The 20387-nt window shown below is 35.9% G+C and overlaps 1 protein-coding gene across 6 annotated transcripts in view; it reads left to right on the top strand.

The window, feature by feature from the left end:
- slc4a4a (solute carrier family 4 member 4a) overlaps window positions 1-19551 on the top strand; it is a 68240-nt gene extending 48689 nt beyond the window's left edge. For 5 of the 6 annotated variants that reach the window (XM_082169995.1, XM_082169998.1, XM_082169997.1 and 2 more), the window contains 16 exons: window positions 1194-1307; window positions 2126-2300; window positions 4895-5028; window positions 5974-6245; window positions 8939-9009; window positions 9815-10000; window positions 10266-10379; window positions 12168-12329; window positions 13832-14010; window positions 15284-15356; window positions 15477-15545; window positions 15776-15949; window positions 16187-16351; window positions 16792-16885; window positions 17557-17636; window positions 18009-19551. In XM_082169995.1, the coding sequence (XP_082026121.1) occupies window positions 1194-1307; window positions 2126-2300; window positions 4895-5028; window positions 5974-6245; window positions 8939-9009; window positions 9815-10000; window positions 10266-10379; window positions 12168-12329; window positions 13832-14010; window positions 15284-15356; window positions 15477-15545; window positions 15776-15949; window positions 16187-16351; window positions 16792-16885; window positions 17557-17600 (2026 nt within the window). In that variant the 3' untranslated portion in view covers window positions 17601-17636; window positions 18009-19551. The remainder of the gene's footprint in view (window positions 1-1193; window positions 1308-2125; window positions 2301-4894; window positions 5029-5973; window positions 6246-8938; window positions 9010-9814; window positions 10001-10265; window positions 10380-12167; window positions 12330-13831; window positions 14011-15283; window positions 15357-15476; window positions 15546-15775; window positions 15950-16186; window positions 16352-16791; window positions 16886-17556; window positions 17637-18008) is intronic. The other variant, XM_082169999.1, reaches the window with a different exon arrangement.
- Window positions 19552-20387: the final 836 nt, after the last annotated feature.

Genomic DNA, 20387 nt, shown 5'->3' on the forward strand with positions numbered 1-20387 from the left:
TTTGACTCAAATGATGGTTAGATATAATTTCTGAGCCTGTCCCTTTATATGTCAAATATATATATTTTAAGCTATATATGGTGTGTCACACATGGTCAGGAAATAGTTTCAAAGGCCAGCCAGCCAGGTCTGTGCGAACAAAGGCCATTCATTCATTCAGTGTGAAAGAGCAGAGCTGCGGTTAATTAGATGAAGTACGTGACCTCTCTTTGGCTTCAGGTGAAGTGACAGCAGGCTGCCGTTTTATCCTGCCACCTGAATACCAAAAGCAGAGCTGTGTGCCCGCAGAATGCAGTCACACCAGCATCACACACAGTGTACACAACACATTACACACCGCAGTCCTCGTACATGCATTCACGGGTTGTTGAATGTAAACAAGTCTGAACTGCTTCACTTACTATCTGTCTGTCTGTCGTTCATAAAACATCCATCCATCCATCCATCCATCCATCCATCCATCCATCCATCCATCCATCCATCCATCCATCCATCCATCCATCCATCCCTCCATTCCTCCATCCATCCATCCATCCCTCCATTCCTCCATCCATCCATCCATCCATCCATCATCACTTTAGCTTGTTCTGTCTATCATCTATCATTTTATCTATTGTTCAGTCCTTATTTTTTTATTTCATTTGATCGTTTTCATCATTCTGTCTGTTGTAAATTGTTTTATTTGATTTCATGTTTTATCTTTTTTTCTGTTTGTTTTTTGTTTTATCTGTTGATCAACCATTTTATCTATTGTTCAATCGTTCTCTGTCTTTATCTAGTTTTTATCTGTTGTTTTATCATTCTATCTATTGTTTGAGCATTTTATGAGTTTATCGTCCATTCGTTCACTATCATTTCTTGGTTTAAATGATTATCATACCATATGGATGATTGGATGAGTACCATATTCATATATCATGGCATTTAGATTGTAATTTGAAGAATACCATGGTATTACCATGTCTATCTTGTATTTTTATTTCATATTGCACAGTTGTGTGGGCTACCAAGGTACAAGCTTGCAGGATGTTTAGTTAACTTAACTTCAGGCTGGGGGCCTTAAAATGACTTCTAAAGAAGCCACGAGTGTGTCTCTTCTCTGTTTTCTTTCCTCCTCTATAAGTTATTTCAGGACATTAATGACATTGAAGTGTCTTGTTCAACAATCTCCATTTGTTTATTATGTTGCCCAGAAAGAACATGTATGCTGGAGGGGACAGCACACAGATGAATGGAGACACGCCTCACAGCGGTGGAGACGGGGGCGGGGGGCACGCAGTAGGCGATGAGCTAAAGAAGACGGGGAAGTGAGTTAATGTTTGTATAAATTCTTCTCAAGGAACAGATTATGTTCTCTGAACACCATGGTTTAGTTCAGATAAAGGTTTGTTTTCCTCCTTTCTAAATGACTAGACTTATCTAATATTAATAGTCTGTTTCTCATAAACAGAGCACATGCTGACTCCAGTGTTTGCCTAATATTAAGATATGTTTTTTCTAGTACAGTACATTCCCACTGTTGGTTTTGGAAACACCTTGAACTTTGGCAAATAACTGCCTAGTACTATTAGTACTGCTTTTGTGCTAAATATTTTATTTTTATTTTTATTTTATTTTTTTGCTGTTACCAATTCATAATACCAATAAACATACTACTATTTAAAATAGTACTTTGTTCATATAATATATGGTCTAAATGTCCACTAGTGAAAATGTTTCTATTTTGCATTTTTCTAATTTAATTGAGCATTTTTCTTTGCAAATTATATTGTCAGCATTAAAATTAGTGTGAAAAATAAATATTATTTTAATAATAATTAATACAATTAAAATTTATTTCAAACTGTTTTTAGTATTTGGTGTATTCCCCTATTGCTTTTGATTACTGACTTTGAAATAGTATATTATAATATTTCTTCTTCATTGCATGTTATAACATTATATTTTTGTGATTTATTGCACGTTTTATTTATTTTTGATTTATTTCAATTGTATCCCAGATTTTCAGATTTTTGAATCCCACTGTTCAAAGTAAAAAAAACATATTTGAATAGAGGAAGGCAGAATGAGATAACCTGTAGATATTTAGTATAAGAATTAACTCGTATCATATTTTGTTCTTCAGGTTTTGTGGAGGCCTTATTCTTGATATCAAAAGAAAAGCCCCCTTTTTCTTCAGTGATTTCTACGATGCACTACACATCCAGTCTTTGTCTGCCATTCTTTTCATCTACCTGGGAACAGTAACCAATGCCATCACATTCGGAGGATTGCTGGGTGACGCCACAGAGAACATGCAGGTAAAGATACTACTGCAAATCATAGGAAATTTCGTTTCCTATTGTGTGCCATGGATGTGCCATATGCTCTTTGTGCCTGAGCCTTCCTAAATAAGAATCAGTCCAACCTTGCCAGAGATTACAATGTAATTCAGTGTGGGTCAATCTTTAACTGACGCATGGGGCACCTTTTTCTCTGCCCTCTTTTTGAAATGTTACCTCTAGTTCAAAGGTCATGTTAGTAAGTTAAAGTCTCACAGTTCATATATTTAGCTGTTTTAAAGGGGTCATGAACTGGATTTTTTGGATTATTTTATAATGTTTCCTGAGGTATAATTATAATGTTAATATGACTTTTACATCAAAAAATGTTTTTTTTTAAATTTCACAATTTAGAAATAAATGGCTATTTCCTATCCAGATTTTAGCCTCTGATTTGAATGCTCTGTTTGAAGGGGCGTGTCTGCTTGTGAGACTTCAGTGGAAACGCTCACTGCTGTGATTGGCTGACATCTTTGCATATGAAATAAGTAATGCATGTGGAACCCTCTCGAATTCTTTTACTACGTTTTTACTATTACAGCTGTCGAATATGCTTATAGCATTATATTTAGATCTATTCCCAACACATGAAAGGTTTCAGTGATGAGTGATGATAGACTGTCTGTTGAACGCATGAACACAGTGATATCATTGCAGCGCTATTTCTGCACTCTCATGAATGCTTTCACCATAAATAACAATGCAATCACAATGCAAATACTGTAAGAGCTTTGTTGTGCAGTGTAACAGCATCATTGATGACATACTTGGAGTTATGGCAAGTGTCCAGATAAACTCGCGCTGTGTGATTGACAGCTTCAGCGATTGTAAGGGGAGTGTTCTTTGATCGCTTTCTGTGTATAATTTAATCACAATTTAAATAACGAAATATTTTCATGCTACTAAAAGAAATAATGTGAAGTTGAATAATCGTTTAGTTACTGGCTTGATGCATAAACAGTATTAAATGATTTTGAGACAAAGAAAATCGGTCTGACCTTGAATAATTACACATCAGAAATCACTGATCACAGATCAGGCATTAGAATAAACATGGTTACTTGCATGTTTGTGACGTTGCTGATGGATCCATATCATAAAAGTCTGTTTGCAAAGCCTGCGCCGAAATTGTGACTGAATTACCAAATAATCCACAGTGAAATGTACCGAATGCAAACAAATATTGCACTCCTGAGACTTTCACATAGTTGAGAAAAAACACTTTCCTAGCATTAGGATCATTTGGATGGTAATGTTATTGATCCTGTTTCGAGCTTTTCTCGTTCTCATGTCACTATTCACTAACGCACTAGTGGGCGGGGCAAAAGATGCTGTGATGTAGACGTAGGCGTTGATATTCTTTTGCAAAGACGGTCTTTCGCTGCCCTATGATGTCATAATTCCACACTTTTCAGAGCCTGTCGTTTTCTGGCCTTGGTTTCAATAAAAAGCTATTTTTGGAATAACAAGGAAGTTTTGAGTTTTGAAACAGTATATTTGTATAGTATACCGACCTATTACCTGTCAAATGATCAAGGAATATTTGAATTCTCAGTTCATGACCCCTTTAAAGAAAAATGCTGAGATCTACTGCACATGTCGTTGGCTAGTCAGTATTTTAGCTCAGGGAAACACCTCAGTAAGTCAGCTAGCAAAGTGGTGCAATTTAGATGTATCGATTTATTTTTTAAATACATTGTAACATTAAATGAGGAAATTAATTAAGATGAGGACTATAGTGTCTGTTCTGAGTAGTCCAGAGTAGATCAGACTCCCCTTATTGATTACATTTACGTCAAATGGGTTGACAGGACTATTTTAACCACCAACTGTTGTTTGTCATTTTACTCAACAAAAGGCCTAAATCCTTAATGAAGGTGTAGCAGGCTTTAGTCACAGTTTTTGATAAAGGTCAAAAGACAGATATAGTGGTAATAATATACCACAATCACAGACATTCTCATTTGGATGGGATTAGATTTCTCAGGGGCTGCCTGAGTTAGCCATTATCTGGTAATTTTTTACTTAGATTGTGTGAGAAAAACACAAACATGACCGATTCAGATGGGATTTAAATTGCAGAGCAAACTGTAACATGAAGTCACATCTCTTCAATGGCAGTTCATCACGACAGTTCTCATAAGCACTATTTCAGCAGGATTAGTCTTCCAAACAATATTTGGATTTCAGTTATAAAACAGGACGTATGTGAATTCATATACTGATTTGGACATGGCTAGTTAATATTGAGGAGGGAGTGTCTGTTGTCTGTTGCCATTTCTGTGAGTAACTTTGAGTTAGCTGAAAAGCAGTAGGCAATTTTCTTTGTGAAATTATCCCTTGAAAATATGTGCAGCTTGTTTCTTCTCACACATCCTCTGTAAAAATCACAAAGTATCTCTGTGAATGATGATGAATTTCCTTTAACCTCCTCAGGGATAGCTTGTCCCATCCGAATATGGATTTAAACATGCTTAAACAGACTTTCCTTGCAGGGAATGTGATTGTGACTGAGCTTCAGTTGGGTTTTTTCCATAACCCTTTGACTCTTCTTCATTGTGTGTTGGGTGAAGGGTGTGCTGGAGAGCTTTCTGGGTACAGCGGTCACTGGAGCCATCTTCTGTCTCCTGGGTGGGCAACCGCTGATCATTCTCAGCAGTACGGGGCCAGTGCTGGTGTTTGAAAGGCTGCTCTTCAACTTCAGCAGGTGCTTGATCATCTTTGTTCACAATGTAACATCACAAACCTTTACGGGCAGCCAAATCCCTGACAAAATTCAAGAAACAGCTGAACATTTTTACATGAGCATTTAAAAAATCACTATTCCTTAATCCATCCATGTTGTAGCTTCCACTATTCTGAACACTGACTGACACTTTATTTTACTAGCACTTCTCGTGTTTATTGCTCTCTTAAGATTAATCGCTTGTATTCCTCATTTGTAAGTCGCTATGAAAAAAGAGTAAATAAATAAATGTAAACGAACTAACTGACCATTTTGTAATTAACTGAAACTAATATTCTGTAAATAAAGCAGAAGTGTTCAATGCATAATGATTTCCATTGCTGGTCATAGATACACTACTGTTCAAATGTTTGGGGTCATTCAGAATTAAAAAAAGGAAAGAAATACATACTTTTATTTATCAAGGATGCATTAAATTGATCATAAATCACAGTAAAGACATTTACCATGTTCCAAAAGATTTTTATTTAAAATAAATGCTGTATAACTTTTAAGAATCCTGAAAAAAATATCAGTTTGCACAACAATATTAAGCAACACAACTATTTTCCACATTGATAATAAGAAATTATTCTCGAGCAAATCAGAATTCTTTCTGAAGGATCATGTGACTGAAGACTGAAGAGTAATGGCTGATGAAAATTTCACTTTGCCACCAAAGGAATAAATTACATTTTAAAATGTATTCAAGAATAAAAGTTATTTTTTAATTGTATTTATATTTTACAATATTATTGTTTTTACTGTATTTTTGATCAAATAATTGGAGCCTTGGCAAGGGACATCTTTCAAAAACATAAACCTTACCGACCCTAAACTTTCGATTGGTAGTGTACTTTTCATTGCTGTATGATTTGAAAGTGGAGGGACATGAGTTAATTTTCTATTCATACTTTTTTTCTACAGGGAAAATGACTTTGACTACCTAGAGTTCCGTCTTTGGATTGGCCTGTGGTCGGCCTTCTACTGTCTGGTCCTGGTGGCCACTGATGCCAGCTTCCTGGTGCAGTATTTCACCCGATTTACAGAGGAGGGCTTCTCGTCACTCATCAGCTTCATCTTCATCTATGACGCTATCAAGAAGATGCTGAAGTTTACCCATTATTACCCAATCAACCCAGACTATAAAATCGATTATGTCACGCAGTATGACTGCATGTGTATGGCGCCCACTGATGGTAAGACCTGGTACTTCTCTTTATCTGATGTTTTCTTCTTTCGATGTTTAGATGCAAGTTGAACCGACTAAACCTTTATTCATTTGCAAGTTTGTAAACATACCTACATTTTTCATTTTAAATTATTAATTGCCTTCCTAAGCCTTTCATATGTCCACACCAGATGCAAGAAACGATGAGTGCTGACCAAAAAAAAAAAAAAAAAAAGATTACTGATGCATATGTAACATTATTTTGCTCAGTGAAGCATATATTATGTAGCACAAAGTGACCTTTTTCCCCCTTGGTTGGGATCCAAAAGGTGCTACTCTGAGCTCAAATGCAGTGACCATATTTTCATTCCCCTGCTTGGCTACCTTGTAGTTGAAAAGTAATTTTGCCTGAGTATGAATTGAAATTTTATTGAAGATTGCTTAATCTTTACTGATATACAAATGGAAGCACAATAGTTTGATGGGGATGGATGTTTATGTCCGGCACATGATCCAGCTGTTTTTGAAAACAGCTGTTTTTGAAAGGTGTCCAGGTCTACATCTGGCAAATGTTTTATAAATATGGCCAGCATAAATATTTAACTTTTTCTTTTGTTGTACTATTTCTGGTCTTCAAGTGATAGTTTAGACCCACAGGGTTGTTTTTATCTTAAAGTCCCTCATTTTATCCCTTAAATTAATCTTTGATCCCCAAAATGACATAAAAAAAAAAAAATTCTCCCATTGAAAATCATTTCTTCATTCCTTAAAATAGCTTGAATGTAACTCTACACCCTTGGTTCATTTAGTATATGCGGAATATGCAAATGAGTCACCGCCTCCACTCAATCACAGTAGCTCGGACTACCTGATTCACTAGGTCAACTTTACTGTAGTAAACGCTGCACAATGGCAAGTGGAAATACTAGTTTAATTCAGCCATTTGTTTGAACCGGAAACTGAATAAGAGGAAGAGTGAATTATACAGGCTCGTCTACAAGTCGACCATCATATACATAATTCACCCGCTATTTTGCTAAATGTACCAGATTTTTAGGTCTCATTAATTTTTTACGAGTGTCAAGTCTCAAATTTGACTGTTTACAAGCCAAGTCCCAGGTCTCATGTTACTTGTTTTTGATTCAAGTCACAAATCTCAAGTCAGTTGTATACAAGTCACTTTTTTACGTCTAAAGGTATAGTCACATTTATTGTTGTTTGGCAAATGTTTGCTGTTAATTTCAGTAGAAATCCACATCCATCGGGAATTCTACATGAGGGCGAAAGATTTCCCCATGTAGATTTTGCAAAGTTGGTCATGTGAACAAGTTGTTCATGATGTACACGGTGTACTCGTTCATTTTATATATATATATATATATATACACAGTTACATAGTGTACCTTTAAATCTGCAGGATTGCAGTGTTGCAGTCAAGTGGAGTAGATTGGATACTTTTATGTTTTGGGTGTATTACATATTGATTTATGTTTTTAGAAAAGACATCACAGACTGACTTCATATTACGGCCATTGCTGTGTCCATAGAAATTTTGCTTGCTCAAATCATAGTGTTACCGCAGCTCCAGTCAAGTCAGTTTTTTTGTGATTTAAGTGCAACTTGATTTTCCATCTCTGACACTACTTGCTGTCGTCTGCCACTTTACGTGTATTTGTTTTTGCATGCAGGTTTAATATTGGTGTGAAAGAATGTGTTAGTCAATTATCACACTTCTAAACAATGTCTACACTGGGGCCGTTTGATATGAAAACCACTGAACAATTACAAACTTTGTTTTTGATGTTCAGAAGTAATAATTCATTTCTTTGTATTGGTGTGATATTTTGTGGCACTGGTGTTGACATTCACTTGTTGTTCACAGATGATAGATCTGTTTATTGTGCTAGTGGCTGTGTGTGTGTGGTGGCCTCAGTAGGAATGAAGGAGCGATCTAGGGGCGGATGTGGACGTGATGCGGTTTGGGGTTAATCTCCTCCATGCGTGTGGTGAATTAAGACTGCACAGAGACCGGCTGGCGGGTGGTTTTCTCTTCCACTCACGCTGCTTTCCTCTAAACCGCTGTTTGCTCCTCTTCGCCCTCCCTCGACTTCTTTTCAATTCGATTGCGCAGAGGGAACAACAGCTGTGTGGAAATTAGTTCCAGTTAGGGGAACCCAGCAAAGAGACTCTTTAAAGATTGAGTCGATGAGAAGTGATGAATGTTTAAAGTGGCCTTTGCGGGGATGGTCAGCACGTATGCTGTATTTAACTTAACCGCAACCGTGATAAAATGTTTCTTCTTGTGTGAACGTCTGCTTGTGAAATCTGTCGTGTGTTTAAAGTTTAAGTTGCCATTAAACTCATTAAAGCATTATCTACTGATTCTACTGATGATATGAGTCATAGGTATTTAGTCACTTGTCTCAGAGGCTAAATGTGGCTATAGGATAAACATAAATAAATGAGATCATCTGAGACTTGAGTCAAGAGTGCTAAATAATAATAAAAAAAAATTCCTTTTGCATTTTTCAAATGTATTTTTATTTGCATTATTTTTTTGTTTCACATTTATAACGTTCAGATTTTTTCTAAATCCTAAAACTTTGTTTATTTCCAGGTTTATTTCTTCAGTAGTGGATTCAGATGTTTGAGCCCCACTGTATGGTTTTGGTTCTTTCTGAAGGCCGCGTTTGAAACCTTTGACCTTTTTGTGTTTTTCAGTCAATTCTTCAGATGTGTACACTGATCCACTTGATTCAACAATTATCTGGACTGTAAATTACAGCGATACTGTAAGTGTTTCCCTAAAACATCACTGAAATATGTGTAAAGGCTGGAATGACTTTTTTTTAAACAGATTTTTACAGAACATTTTTACAGTAATTTTACAGTAACTTTGTAAATGGTTACAGAGTAAAACGACTGAGGGTCACAAAAACATGCACCTCATTGCGATTTTCTGTGAAATCTGTCCAAAATCTGCAGACTGACTCTGACTTTCAGCAACTAGCGTTGACTCTTCCAGACTGCAAAACTTGTGTAGTGTACTGTATTCCAGTCTTAAGACTTGTTAAATTCATTGAGGTCACCCAATAGAACTTACACAACACATTAGAGAAAACTTCCTTGTTCTGGTTTTGTTCAGAAAATGCATAGTGCTTTTTAATCCTTAAATTGTTGGCTGTTTCCTAAAACATTTTCTCTAGACCTGGCTGACGTTTTGTCCTCTTCTATAGCCAAACCAATCTCCCAGCTGCGAATAATAGAGAAAGATCTCTATGACAATGGTTCTATTCAGATGGAGTCCTCAGTTTGAGATCAATGAAACATAATGCCCAAATCCATGCCAACATCTTTGTGACTGAATGAGCCATAGCTCATGTTTCGCACATTTTGTGTAAATTTGAACAGTTACAGAGTCATTGTCCAACTTCAGAGAGGTTGAAGACAACAAAACAGAAACTAGAGAGCGTTTGATGTTCTATAACAGTCTTTGTTCATAACATAAGTGTCTGTGAATGAACTGAAATTTTATTTTAAAAGTCGACATCTGTAGGTTTGATATTCTGATCATGTATTTTTGCGTCATTTGTATAGCGCTTGAATGCCAGCTGGTCCTCCCTGTCAAAGAAGGAATGCCTGAAATACGGAGGGGAACTAGTGGGCAAAGCCTGTGACTTTGTGCCCGACATCACCCTCATGTCCTTCATCCTTTTCTTTGGCACCTACACCTGCTCCATGTGTCTGAAGAAATTTAAGACCAGCCCATTCTTTCCTACTACTGTAAGTAGCCACACTCTCAATCTGTAGCGTGATTGTGATGGATTTGTCAATATGTGGCTCTAATCATACTGCATGTGTAGAGGCAATCGATATTAAGCCAAACCCTGCCTCTAATTCATATACTGTGGGCAGGTAGACAATTATTTTGACAATTCAGTTTCTGATCCTAATCAATACTGCAGTTGTTGAAGCAAGAGACTACTGATGTGTGATGCACACTACATAGCTCCTAATAAAGCTTTTTTGTTTGTTTTTGTCATCTTAGGTGAGGAAGCTCATAAGTGACTTTGCCATTATCCTGGCCATTTTGATCTTCTGTGGTGTCGACGCTCTGGTTGGGGTAGAGACGCCAAAGCTCATAGTGCCAAGTGAATTTAAGGTAAACTTTCTGTTCATATTGTCTGTCTGTTACTGTAAAGTGATGTTCCTTTTGAGGTGCACTTCTAAAATTGCTACAGGATAGACTGTTCAAATGTTTTGGGTCGGTACATTTAAAAAACAAAATGTTTTGAAAGTATCTTGTGCTCACCAAGGCTGCATTTATTTGATTAAAATACAGTTGAATATAAATATTGTGAAATATTACCATTTAAAATAATATTTCTTTTTGAATATTTTTGTAAATATAATTTGTTCCTGTTAAGTCAAAGCTTCATTTTCAGCATCATTACGCCAGGCTTCAGAAATCACTCTAATATGCTGATTTGAAGCTCAAGAAACATTTCTTATCAATATTGAAAACAGTTTTGCTGCTTAAAGGGATAGTTCACTTTGAAATAAAATTTTGGTATGTTTTAGCTTACCTCAAGGGCATCCAAGTTGTAGGTGTCTTTTTTTCCGCAGTAGTTTCAATTTTGATATTTTTAGGTCTAACCGTTCTTGTCTGTCAGTCATATAATGCAGGTCTATGGTCACTATCTCAAAGAGCATGCACAGAGTCCAAATTAAACAATTCCCCATCGTCCAAATTAAACAATTCCCCATCGTAAGTACACATTGATGGCCTAAGACACGAAATGAGCGGTTTGTGTGAGAAAACGAACAGTATTTATATCGTTTTTACCTCTTGAACACAGCCGCGTCCAAGTGATCTGAGGGCACGCGCGCTTCCTGGTGTGTGACGTGTGCGCAGACTAGTCCATAGATATATACACTAGATTTCGTTTTCTCACACAAACCGCTCGTTTCGTGTCTTAGGCCATCAATGTGTACTTACGATGGGGAATTGTTTAATTTGGACGATGGAGAATTGTTTTAATTTGGACGATGGAGAATTGTTTTAATTTGGACTCTGTGCATGCTCTTTGAGATAGTGACCATAGACCTGCATTATATGACTGACAGACAAGAAAACCGTTCTTGTCTGTCAGTCATATAATGCAGGTCTATGGTCACTAATCTCTAATCACTATGGTCACTAATCTAGTGACCTAAAAATATCAAAATTGAAACTACTGCGGAAAAAAAGCCACCTACATCTTGGATGCCCTTGAGGTACCGGTAAGCTAAAACATACCAAAATTTAATTTCAAAGTGGACTATCCCTTTAATGCTTTTGTGGAAACTGTGATCAAATTTTTCAGGATTCTTTGAGTATCAAAAGAACAACATTTATTCAAAATAGCAATCTTTTGTAACATTACAAATGCCTTTATACATTATAAATGTCTTTTAATGCATCCTTGTTGAATAAAAGTAATAATTCACATGCGTCCTTGCAAAAGTCAAATGGAATTATGAACTGCTTCCAAACATGGAAGTCATTATGACATTGACTTATCTTGACATAATTAGTTATTTTAAATTTTTGTGTGATTATCTGGAAAAACAAACTAAATGAAATCAGTAGCGAACAAGCAATATACGTTTTAGTCACTCTCTAAATAGAATAGCGTGAATAAATAGCATAATCAAGAGATTAATTGTTCTGCATTGGATGTTATTTATTTGTATCAGATATATTGGGGACAGTGGGGTGTTTCTACCCAGGTTACATGAGGGTCTGCTTAATAGAAATGGATTTTGTTCAGGAAGAACAAATATCAGAGTGTGCATTGGCTGGCACGCTACTTGCCAATCCACTCAGGACATTACCGTTTGTATCCTGTAAACATTTGCCAAGTGCCACTTCTGTGATCCTCAAACTGCACTCCTTTCATGTCCTCAGCCAACAAGCCCAAACCGTGGCTGGTTTGTGCCACCGTTCGGAGGGAACCCCTGGTGGGTGTACCTGGCAGCAGCTCTGCCTGCCCTGCTGGTCACCATCCTGCTCTTCATGGATCAGCAGATCACCGCTGTCATTGTCAATCGCAAGGAGCACAAGCTTAAGGTAGGCCTGCCTTGAGTCTGCTGTGTGAATCTCTCCCAAGCCAGATGGTTTATCACGCTCACTTTGAGCCACCCAGGACCACAGGAAACACTCACAGTGCCGGGGGGGGGGGGACTTTATCAGGATATTTATAGAAAGTCTCTTACAAATATAGCCTTTTAATCTTTTGTCTGGAGGATGTGAATCAGCACTTGGAGTCAACTTTAGCATTATAACAGATGGTCTGAGAAACTGATACAAGCCAAAGGGGGAAAAGCTGCCATAAATAATCCAGGAATTAATATTTCTTAAATTCTTAATTTGAATGGAAAACTGAAAGAAAAGAAGTTAGATTTTGTAATATAATGATTTTAATAGCTAGATAGGCTCTGTTGATGATCAAGAAATATGAATTAAAGTATGAATTATAAGTCAGGGTTATTATACAGTATTTAACTGAAACTAAACTAAAACCATAAAACTTATTTCATTTCAGCTAGTTGCCAAGGGGAACTTTTATTTTATTTTAATTTGCTAAAATGTACTATGTACTGAAATAACTAAACTGAAAAGAATGAATAATAACTAGATGGACATATTAATACAAATGTATAAAAATCAAAATCAAAATTACAACAACAAAAATACTAAAACTTACTAAAACAGAACATATAAAAATAAAAACGAATTAAAAATATTAATAAAATCAATAATAGGATCTTAATCCTAAAATAATATTGTTATATAATATTATATAAGCGATTTCACCCCACCATCACACTTGTCCTGGTCCACATTGTAACATATTCTGAGTAGTGGAACAAAGAGGAATTGTGAATCAGACAAAAGCAAACCATTTATTCTCTGTAATGTGAGACTAATCTGTGTCCTCTCACTATAATGCCTCCCCACGGAAGAACTCCTATTGTCATCTCTGTGAGAATTACACTGCCCTGAAGACATATTTTACTGTACATTTGTGTGATGTAGTGTAGTTTTATGCAATAAAAACATAATCGTGTCTATGATTATATTTATAAAATCATAAATGGATGCTGCCTATTGGGTCCTTACTTGTTCCAGTCCTTAAAACCCACCCTAATCTCCTCTCTCCAAGCTGATACACGATGGGAATAGGGAGAAGAATAGGTCTGGGAAACGGTGGATTTTAACTTGAGACCTAACACATCAAAAGCTGAATCTACCATATTATCCACACCACTGTCTCACTTACTAAATGATAAATTCGAAATTGTCATGTTTTTGTTGGTTTTAACAAGACAACAGTCCACTATTTTTATGACGCTTTGTTTGTTTTGGACCTTGACAGACATGATCAAGACATTGGATAAAGCTAAAAGAGCTCCTTAAATTATGTTAAATAACAGCATACAGGTTTAGTACTACAAGAGGCTGCTAAAAATAATCATTACTGGGTAAACTGTCACTGACATCAGTCATCAAATGTTTTTGAATTCCTCTAACAACATTGTGTGACCATCCTTCATCTTTGTCTTGATCAGAAAGGTGCAGGCTATCATCTGGACCTGTTCTGGGTGGCTGTGCTGTTAGCGGTGTGCTCTTTCATGGGTCTGCCATGGTATGTAGCCGCGACAGTTATTTCCATCGCCCACATTGACAGCTTGAAGATGGAGACTGAGACGTCCGCCCCTGGCGAACAGCCTAAATTTTTGGGTGTCAGGTATGTTGTAAAGCATTTAAAAGATGAGATGATTTCTTGTGTATTTGTACAGTGTCATAGATCTGACTATAACAGCTTTTGCGTCACTCGTTGACTACAGTTTTGGGCTCAGTGGGGCGCCTTTTAAAAGTCTGCATGTTGGACTGAACTCTAGGGGGCTTTATTGATGCAGCTGTAAGCTGTACAAACGTGAACAGGCCTAGGTCTGCTGAAAACACACTAGCAGTATTTAGGTCGTATTTTTAACACTTCTCTGGTTTGGTTAACCATTCGGTTAAGTATTTCAAATAATAATGATAATCAATATTTCCATTAGAAGTAATCATTCATAATTGGGAGGTGGGGTCTGATGGTTAAGGAAATGTGCTGGTAACTGCCAGGTCGCAGGTTTAAACTCGTAAACTATCACCTTTATGCCCCTGACCAAGGAACTAAACTTCAAGTTGCTCCAGGGGGACTGTCACTGTTATAAGTGTACTGCAAGTCACTGTGGATAAATGTGTCTGCCTGTTGAGTTTTTCCTATAATTTAAACAATAATACACTACATGTTTGTTTGTCTAAGATGATAGTATGGCTATATGAGATTATTGCTGTATACACACTAGTAATGGGTGCAGCTGAAAAAGCCAACCCTGTAATTATAAGGTGGTGCCCACATACAGTACCGTTCAAAATTTTGGGGTCAGCAAGACTTTTATTCTGCAAGAATGCATCAAATTTATTGAAAGTCTCTAAGGACATGTATGATGTTACATTTTAAACATTAATGTAAACATGTAAAAAAAAAAATCAAACAAATGTTCTTTTCAACTTTCTATTCATCAAATAATCCTATAAAAATATATTATGGGTTGTAAAAAAAGAAAGAAAGAAAAAGCAGCACAACTGTTTTCAACATTGAAAATAATAATAAATGTTTATTGAGCAGTATATTGATTTCTGAAGGATCATGTGACACTGAAGACTGGAGTAATGATGCTGAAAACTCAGCTTTGTCATCAGAGGAATAAATTACATTTTAAAATGTATTAATGTACAAAACAAGTAATTTTAATTGTTATAATATTTCACTACATGTTTACTGCATTTTTGATCAAATAAATGCAGCCTTGCTGAGCAAAAAAAACAAGTATTGCACTTACAAAACAAGTATTGTACTTTTGGCCATGAAATCAACTGAAATGACCATAGATGACTTACAGTATTTTTTTTACTGTAATATTTATTTATTTTATTTTATATTTGAAATGTTGTAATTGTCTCCTCTTCAGGGAACAGAGAGTCACTGGTGTCTTTGTCTTCCTTCTCACCGGTCTGTCTGTCTTCATGTCCCCTATCCTCAAGGTAACGATACAGTGCATCCAGTAGCGTTAAACATACGTGTGTGTTTAATTTTTTCTTTTTTTCTTTTAATTTTCTCAAACCCACAACGACTTTGAATAATTGAATAATTATTTCCCGTAGTTCATACCCATGCCAGTGCTGTATGGAGTCTTCCTCTACATGGGTGTTGCTTCACTCAACGGAGTGCAGGTGAGTTCATTAAAAACTGAATTGGGAAAGCCTATGACATTCAATTTCTGGGATGTAGAATTATAATTCAAATTTGAATCTAACAAAGTAGAATTAAACCCATACACATTATCATGTGGGGTATTTCCAAAAGCATGAAATCATTTAAATAATCACTATATTAAATCGGCTGATAGTAACTTAGTTGGGGAAACTGTCTTTTTTGAAGAGTATTGCTCTTTGGTTCTCAGTTTATGGACCGACTCAAGCTGCTCCTCATGCCTGCCAAACACCAGCCAGACCTGATCTACCTGCGGCATGTCCCACTGAGGAAGGTCCATCTCTTCACCTTTGTCCAGGTGCTCTGCCTGGCGCTCCTCTGGGTCCTCAAGTCCACTGTGGCAGCCATCATCTTTCCCGTCATGGTTAGTCACCTCTTTCACCTATTTGTGATTTAACACACATTAATACTAGAAGCAGACGTGGCTGCAAAACTGAGAGCTTCAGGGCTTCGAAGAGTGGCTAAAAATGACTCGTCAATTATTTCAGCCCACTAGAAACAGACACTCAAGTGCAATATTTGTGCGAAACACTTCTGTTTCATCATCTGTAGTGTTTGCGCTAACTGAAAAGGCACCATTTGCTGTATTCTCATTGGTCAGATCTTGGCTCTGGTTGCTGTGAGGAAGGCCATGGACTATGTCTTCTCCCAGCATGACCTCAGCTTCCTGGATGATGTCATACCTGAGAAGGACAAGAAAAAGAAGGAGGATGAGAAGAAAAAGAAAAAGAAGAAACAAGGGAGCATAGACAGCGACATGGAAGATGTGAGTTTCCTGAAAAATGCCACAAGCTTTTTGTTTTTATATTACTATTATGAACACTTAAGACTTCGAGAAACAAATTTAGCTTTAATTGATAGCTTTATTACCTGCGCATGATACACATTCATTTCTAACGGTTGAGTAATTGATGATAGATGTTTATTTATTCACGTATTATTATTATAATTTTTTAACTTGAAATAGCTCCAATGACAAAGCAAAAAGATTGGAAATTAAAAAGTACTAAGCACCTCAGTGTCACACCAAGAAGTTTTGTATGATTGTCAGAAAGCTATGAATTTTCTATGAAGGCTTTTTTTTTTTTTTTTAGTTCAGTTTAATACTATGAATATTTGGGCGGTCATGAAAGAGGAGGTGTGATCCACTCTGGTACATGTAGATTCAGCTCCTAAAACCCCTTTTGACTGTTTCTCCCTGTGCAGTCTGACTATCCTTACAATGAGAATGTCCCCAGCATTAAAATCCCAATGGACATGATGGAGCAGGAGCCTTTTTTAGGAGATAAGGCCTCTGACAGTGAGTAGACCGGACCCGGGGCCTCAACTCAACTTGTACCTCTTTAACGATTCAGTTCGAACGTTTTGCTTTCTCTTCCTTTCGCATGCGGTTCACGCTATCACTTGCTCCTCTGTCACATAATACCTGTGGACTATGTCAGTCCTCTATAGCAAATGACAGCTTCATTACTTCTCACCTGTCGTGATCATTTTGCTTTACTTTTGCATTTCTGTTTGCATTTACTGTGATTTTTTTGTCCTGCTAACATGAATTCAAGGATCATTTTAACACTTATATCCTCTTGAATATTTTGTGCCCATCCATCTGTCTTCTTACATCAGTGAAACTGATGATCAAGATTAAAATTAGTCATTTAGCATGTAACAAGATGTCCTCTGTGATACATTTTTTACTAAAACTTTGTAGTTGAATTAGAATGAATAATTATCTAACGGAAATGTTAATCAAAAATAATCCCATGAAATCCCAGCACTCACTCGATATAGAATCCTTAGACACCTTTAGAATTGAGTGAATCTGCTTCTTTTTGTTGTTGTTGCATGTGAAACCTGTGCTGGTGCCGTTCATCCTGTATGGTATGAATGCATGATGTTGGTGTACAGTGCTGGTGTTCAGCAGAACGTGAAGTCATGCATGTGCTAATAATGGACCGTGTGTCCCTCTTGCAGGAGAAAAGTCCCCTTCATTCCTCGACCGATATTCATCGTGCTGAAAAGCGGCACTACTTTCAGAACAGCCCGATGTCAAGGTATGCATCTGTGTGCATTAGTAATATGTATTTATAGTATGGATGGATAACAACAGATGGTAAGATATAAGTGAAAGATTTTCCCTTGAGAACATCTAATTAAAATGATTAGATCCATGTTCAGATTTTGCATAAAAAAACAGGGTTTTCATTCCTATAATTCAATAAGGATGCTGACAATGAAAGCCACTTCAATTTCTAGCAACATCATAATTTGTCAAGGCTTCTTGATTACATAATATCACCTCTATTAAGTTGTTCAAATAATGCACTTAGGTATTTGAACCACAAGTTAAATTGTTTCAAAGAAATTATTGGTAGTTACTTTGAATACCTATCAGGAAGTTGACTGTACTCATCTGTATTTTTCAGTTCAGAGAGACTGCCATTAAATGTGCCTCAGATTAAAATAGACATGGACCCAGATGACAGCAATGCCTTCTACTGGAGAAGTCGAGGGTCCGAGACGTCCATATAACTCCTCCAGCCAATCTGCAGCATAGATTTGATTAAGCTTATCCAATTTGCTGAAAGCCATTTACCATGGGATATTTTGTAAAAACTCTTCCCCATCACGGACCCTTTCTGTGAAGACTTAAGAACAGCTTGAGGAACACTTGTCTTTCACTCACTTAATCATTATGGTTTGCAAATTGTAATCCCTAAACTACTATGCAATTCAGTTCATTGTTTCACTTATGTGCTGAGCTGTAGAGAAATGCTGTAGCTGTTTCCCACAATTCCAGAATTACTTCCTCCATTATTCATCCAGTACAATATGAATCTTTCCACCAAATTCACTTACCATGCCAATATTTTCCTTTTATTTTTTGCTGCTCTACCTCTGTTTTGCATGGTAGGCATTATGTAAAAAAAAAAAAAAAAAAAACTTTTCCATTTTTTTTTTGCACAGCATGAGATTTTAATGTTGATCTTTTTTAGTGTATATCTTGAGCAAACTATTCAGCAAATGATTTCTGTTATGATGAGAGCGAACAACTGTGACATAATATATTGTAATATTTAACTGTTGATTTAACTTTTAAATGATTATTAATGTTATTGATTGGCACTGAACCAGCTGTTTTTCATAGTTTCATTTAATATAATGTGGTATTACATTTTATTTGTTTCCTTTAACAAACGATATGCCTAATTATCCAAACATTTTCTAATGAGCTTGATTAATTAAGATAGCCTAATTCATTTTGATTTTCAAGTCTTGTTAGACATTTGCTTCCTCACCTGGTTTTGGAAACGATAAACAGTCTACATGTGTAAACCTACATGTACTCTGTCATCCTGCAAATTATTTACCTAAGTGGCTTAAACCTGAATTGCAATAATACATGAAATTCCTTTAGGTTTAAGATTTTTGTATTATTAATATTTGTGCACTATTTACATGATGTCTAGCATTGAATGTCAATTGTGTCATTTGTTAAAATAAGTCACAAAATGTCAACAAAGTGGTATATGCATTTGAATGAAGATTTTCAGAGGACGGGGACATATGTCATACAGTGCATGTCTGAAACATGTTTTCCTTGAGCCTTGATTCTTCAAGAACCCAAAATACTATATTGAATCCTGCTAATTTGTCATTATTCTCCCATCTTTCCATCACTTTTCCATCACTTTGAAAAATTCAAAATCAACTTATTTTAACCTTGTAAGTATACGATTTTTAACTTATATATTTTGGGGGGTACATAAAACACGAAATTATTGTGAAAGCATGTCTGGGGAAATTCTTGAACGTTTTAAGTAATGCTAAATATTAATTGTAGAGTGTGTAACTGATACATTTTTTTAATCAAGTTTTGTGACTTTTTAGAACAAAACAGCTGAAATTATTTTAGAATTTATATTTTTCAAAGGAAATGAATATTAAAAATGAACAGAATTTATTAAATGGTCTCCATTTCTTTTTTGTGCATTGTGTTTTTATATTTTTGCTTTTCCCATCAGTATAATTGTATCTGCTACATAGGGTACATAAAATGTCAAAACCATTTATTAAAATTTTACTAAAGAAATTAAAAAGTATTTGCATATGTGAACAAGTTTGATATACCAGTTGTCCCTATTTCTACACTAGACTTTCAAACCCATTTTAATCAAACTTATGCTGCTCCATCAATATCCAATAAAATTACATTTTATTATATATCTATATTTGTAGTAAATTTGGGGACCAAAACAATCTTAATGTGGGTTTGTAGCACTGCTTGATTTAAAAAAAAAAAATTATAACATTTACAAATAATAGTGATGTATACACATTACCTTAATTCGTGTTCAAGGTTAAACATGGTCCGGCATAGATAGGGTGGGCAAAAAGTGAAGGTCATGTAAACTTCAATCTTGCATTATAACAAAATTAACTAATTGTCAAACTGATTATTACTTGCCTTAGCTGTTCACACTGAATATGACACAATGTCACCATCTAGTGTTCAGAGTTAACATTGCAGAGTAGCGGGAGGTCCCATGGTATTACGTCAACATCTAATTTAGTGATGTTGAATTTCATAAAATTGCTTTTTTGCAGAGGATGAAGGGTATTGGAGAGAAGAGAAAGAGAAATAAAGATTCATTAATTGAATAATTAAATATAATAATGCCATTTAAAACGGTGTAGTCACAATCATATTTTCCTTAATGCTCATTTGATCTAATATCACTTTCCAAGCCTTTCAAAATCATTAGCATTATTAGTGCATAATGTGACATTTTAATGCCACATTA

This window comes from Leuciscus leuciscus (genome assembly GCF_965113295.1).
Source record: "Leuciscus leuciscus genome assembly, chromosome: 5".
NCBI classification, from domain to species: domain Eukaryota; kingdom Metazoa; phylum Chordata; class Actinopteri; order Cypriniformes; family Leuciscidae; genus Leuciscus; species Leuciscus leuciscus.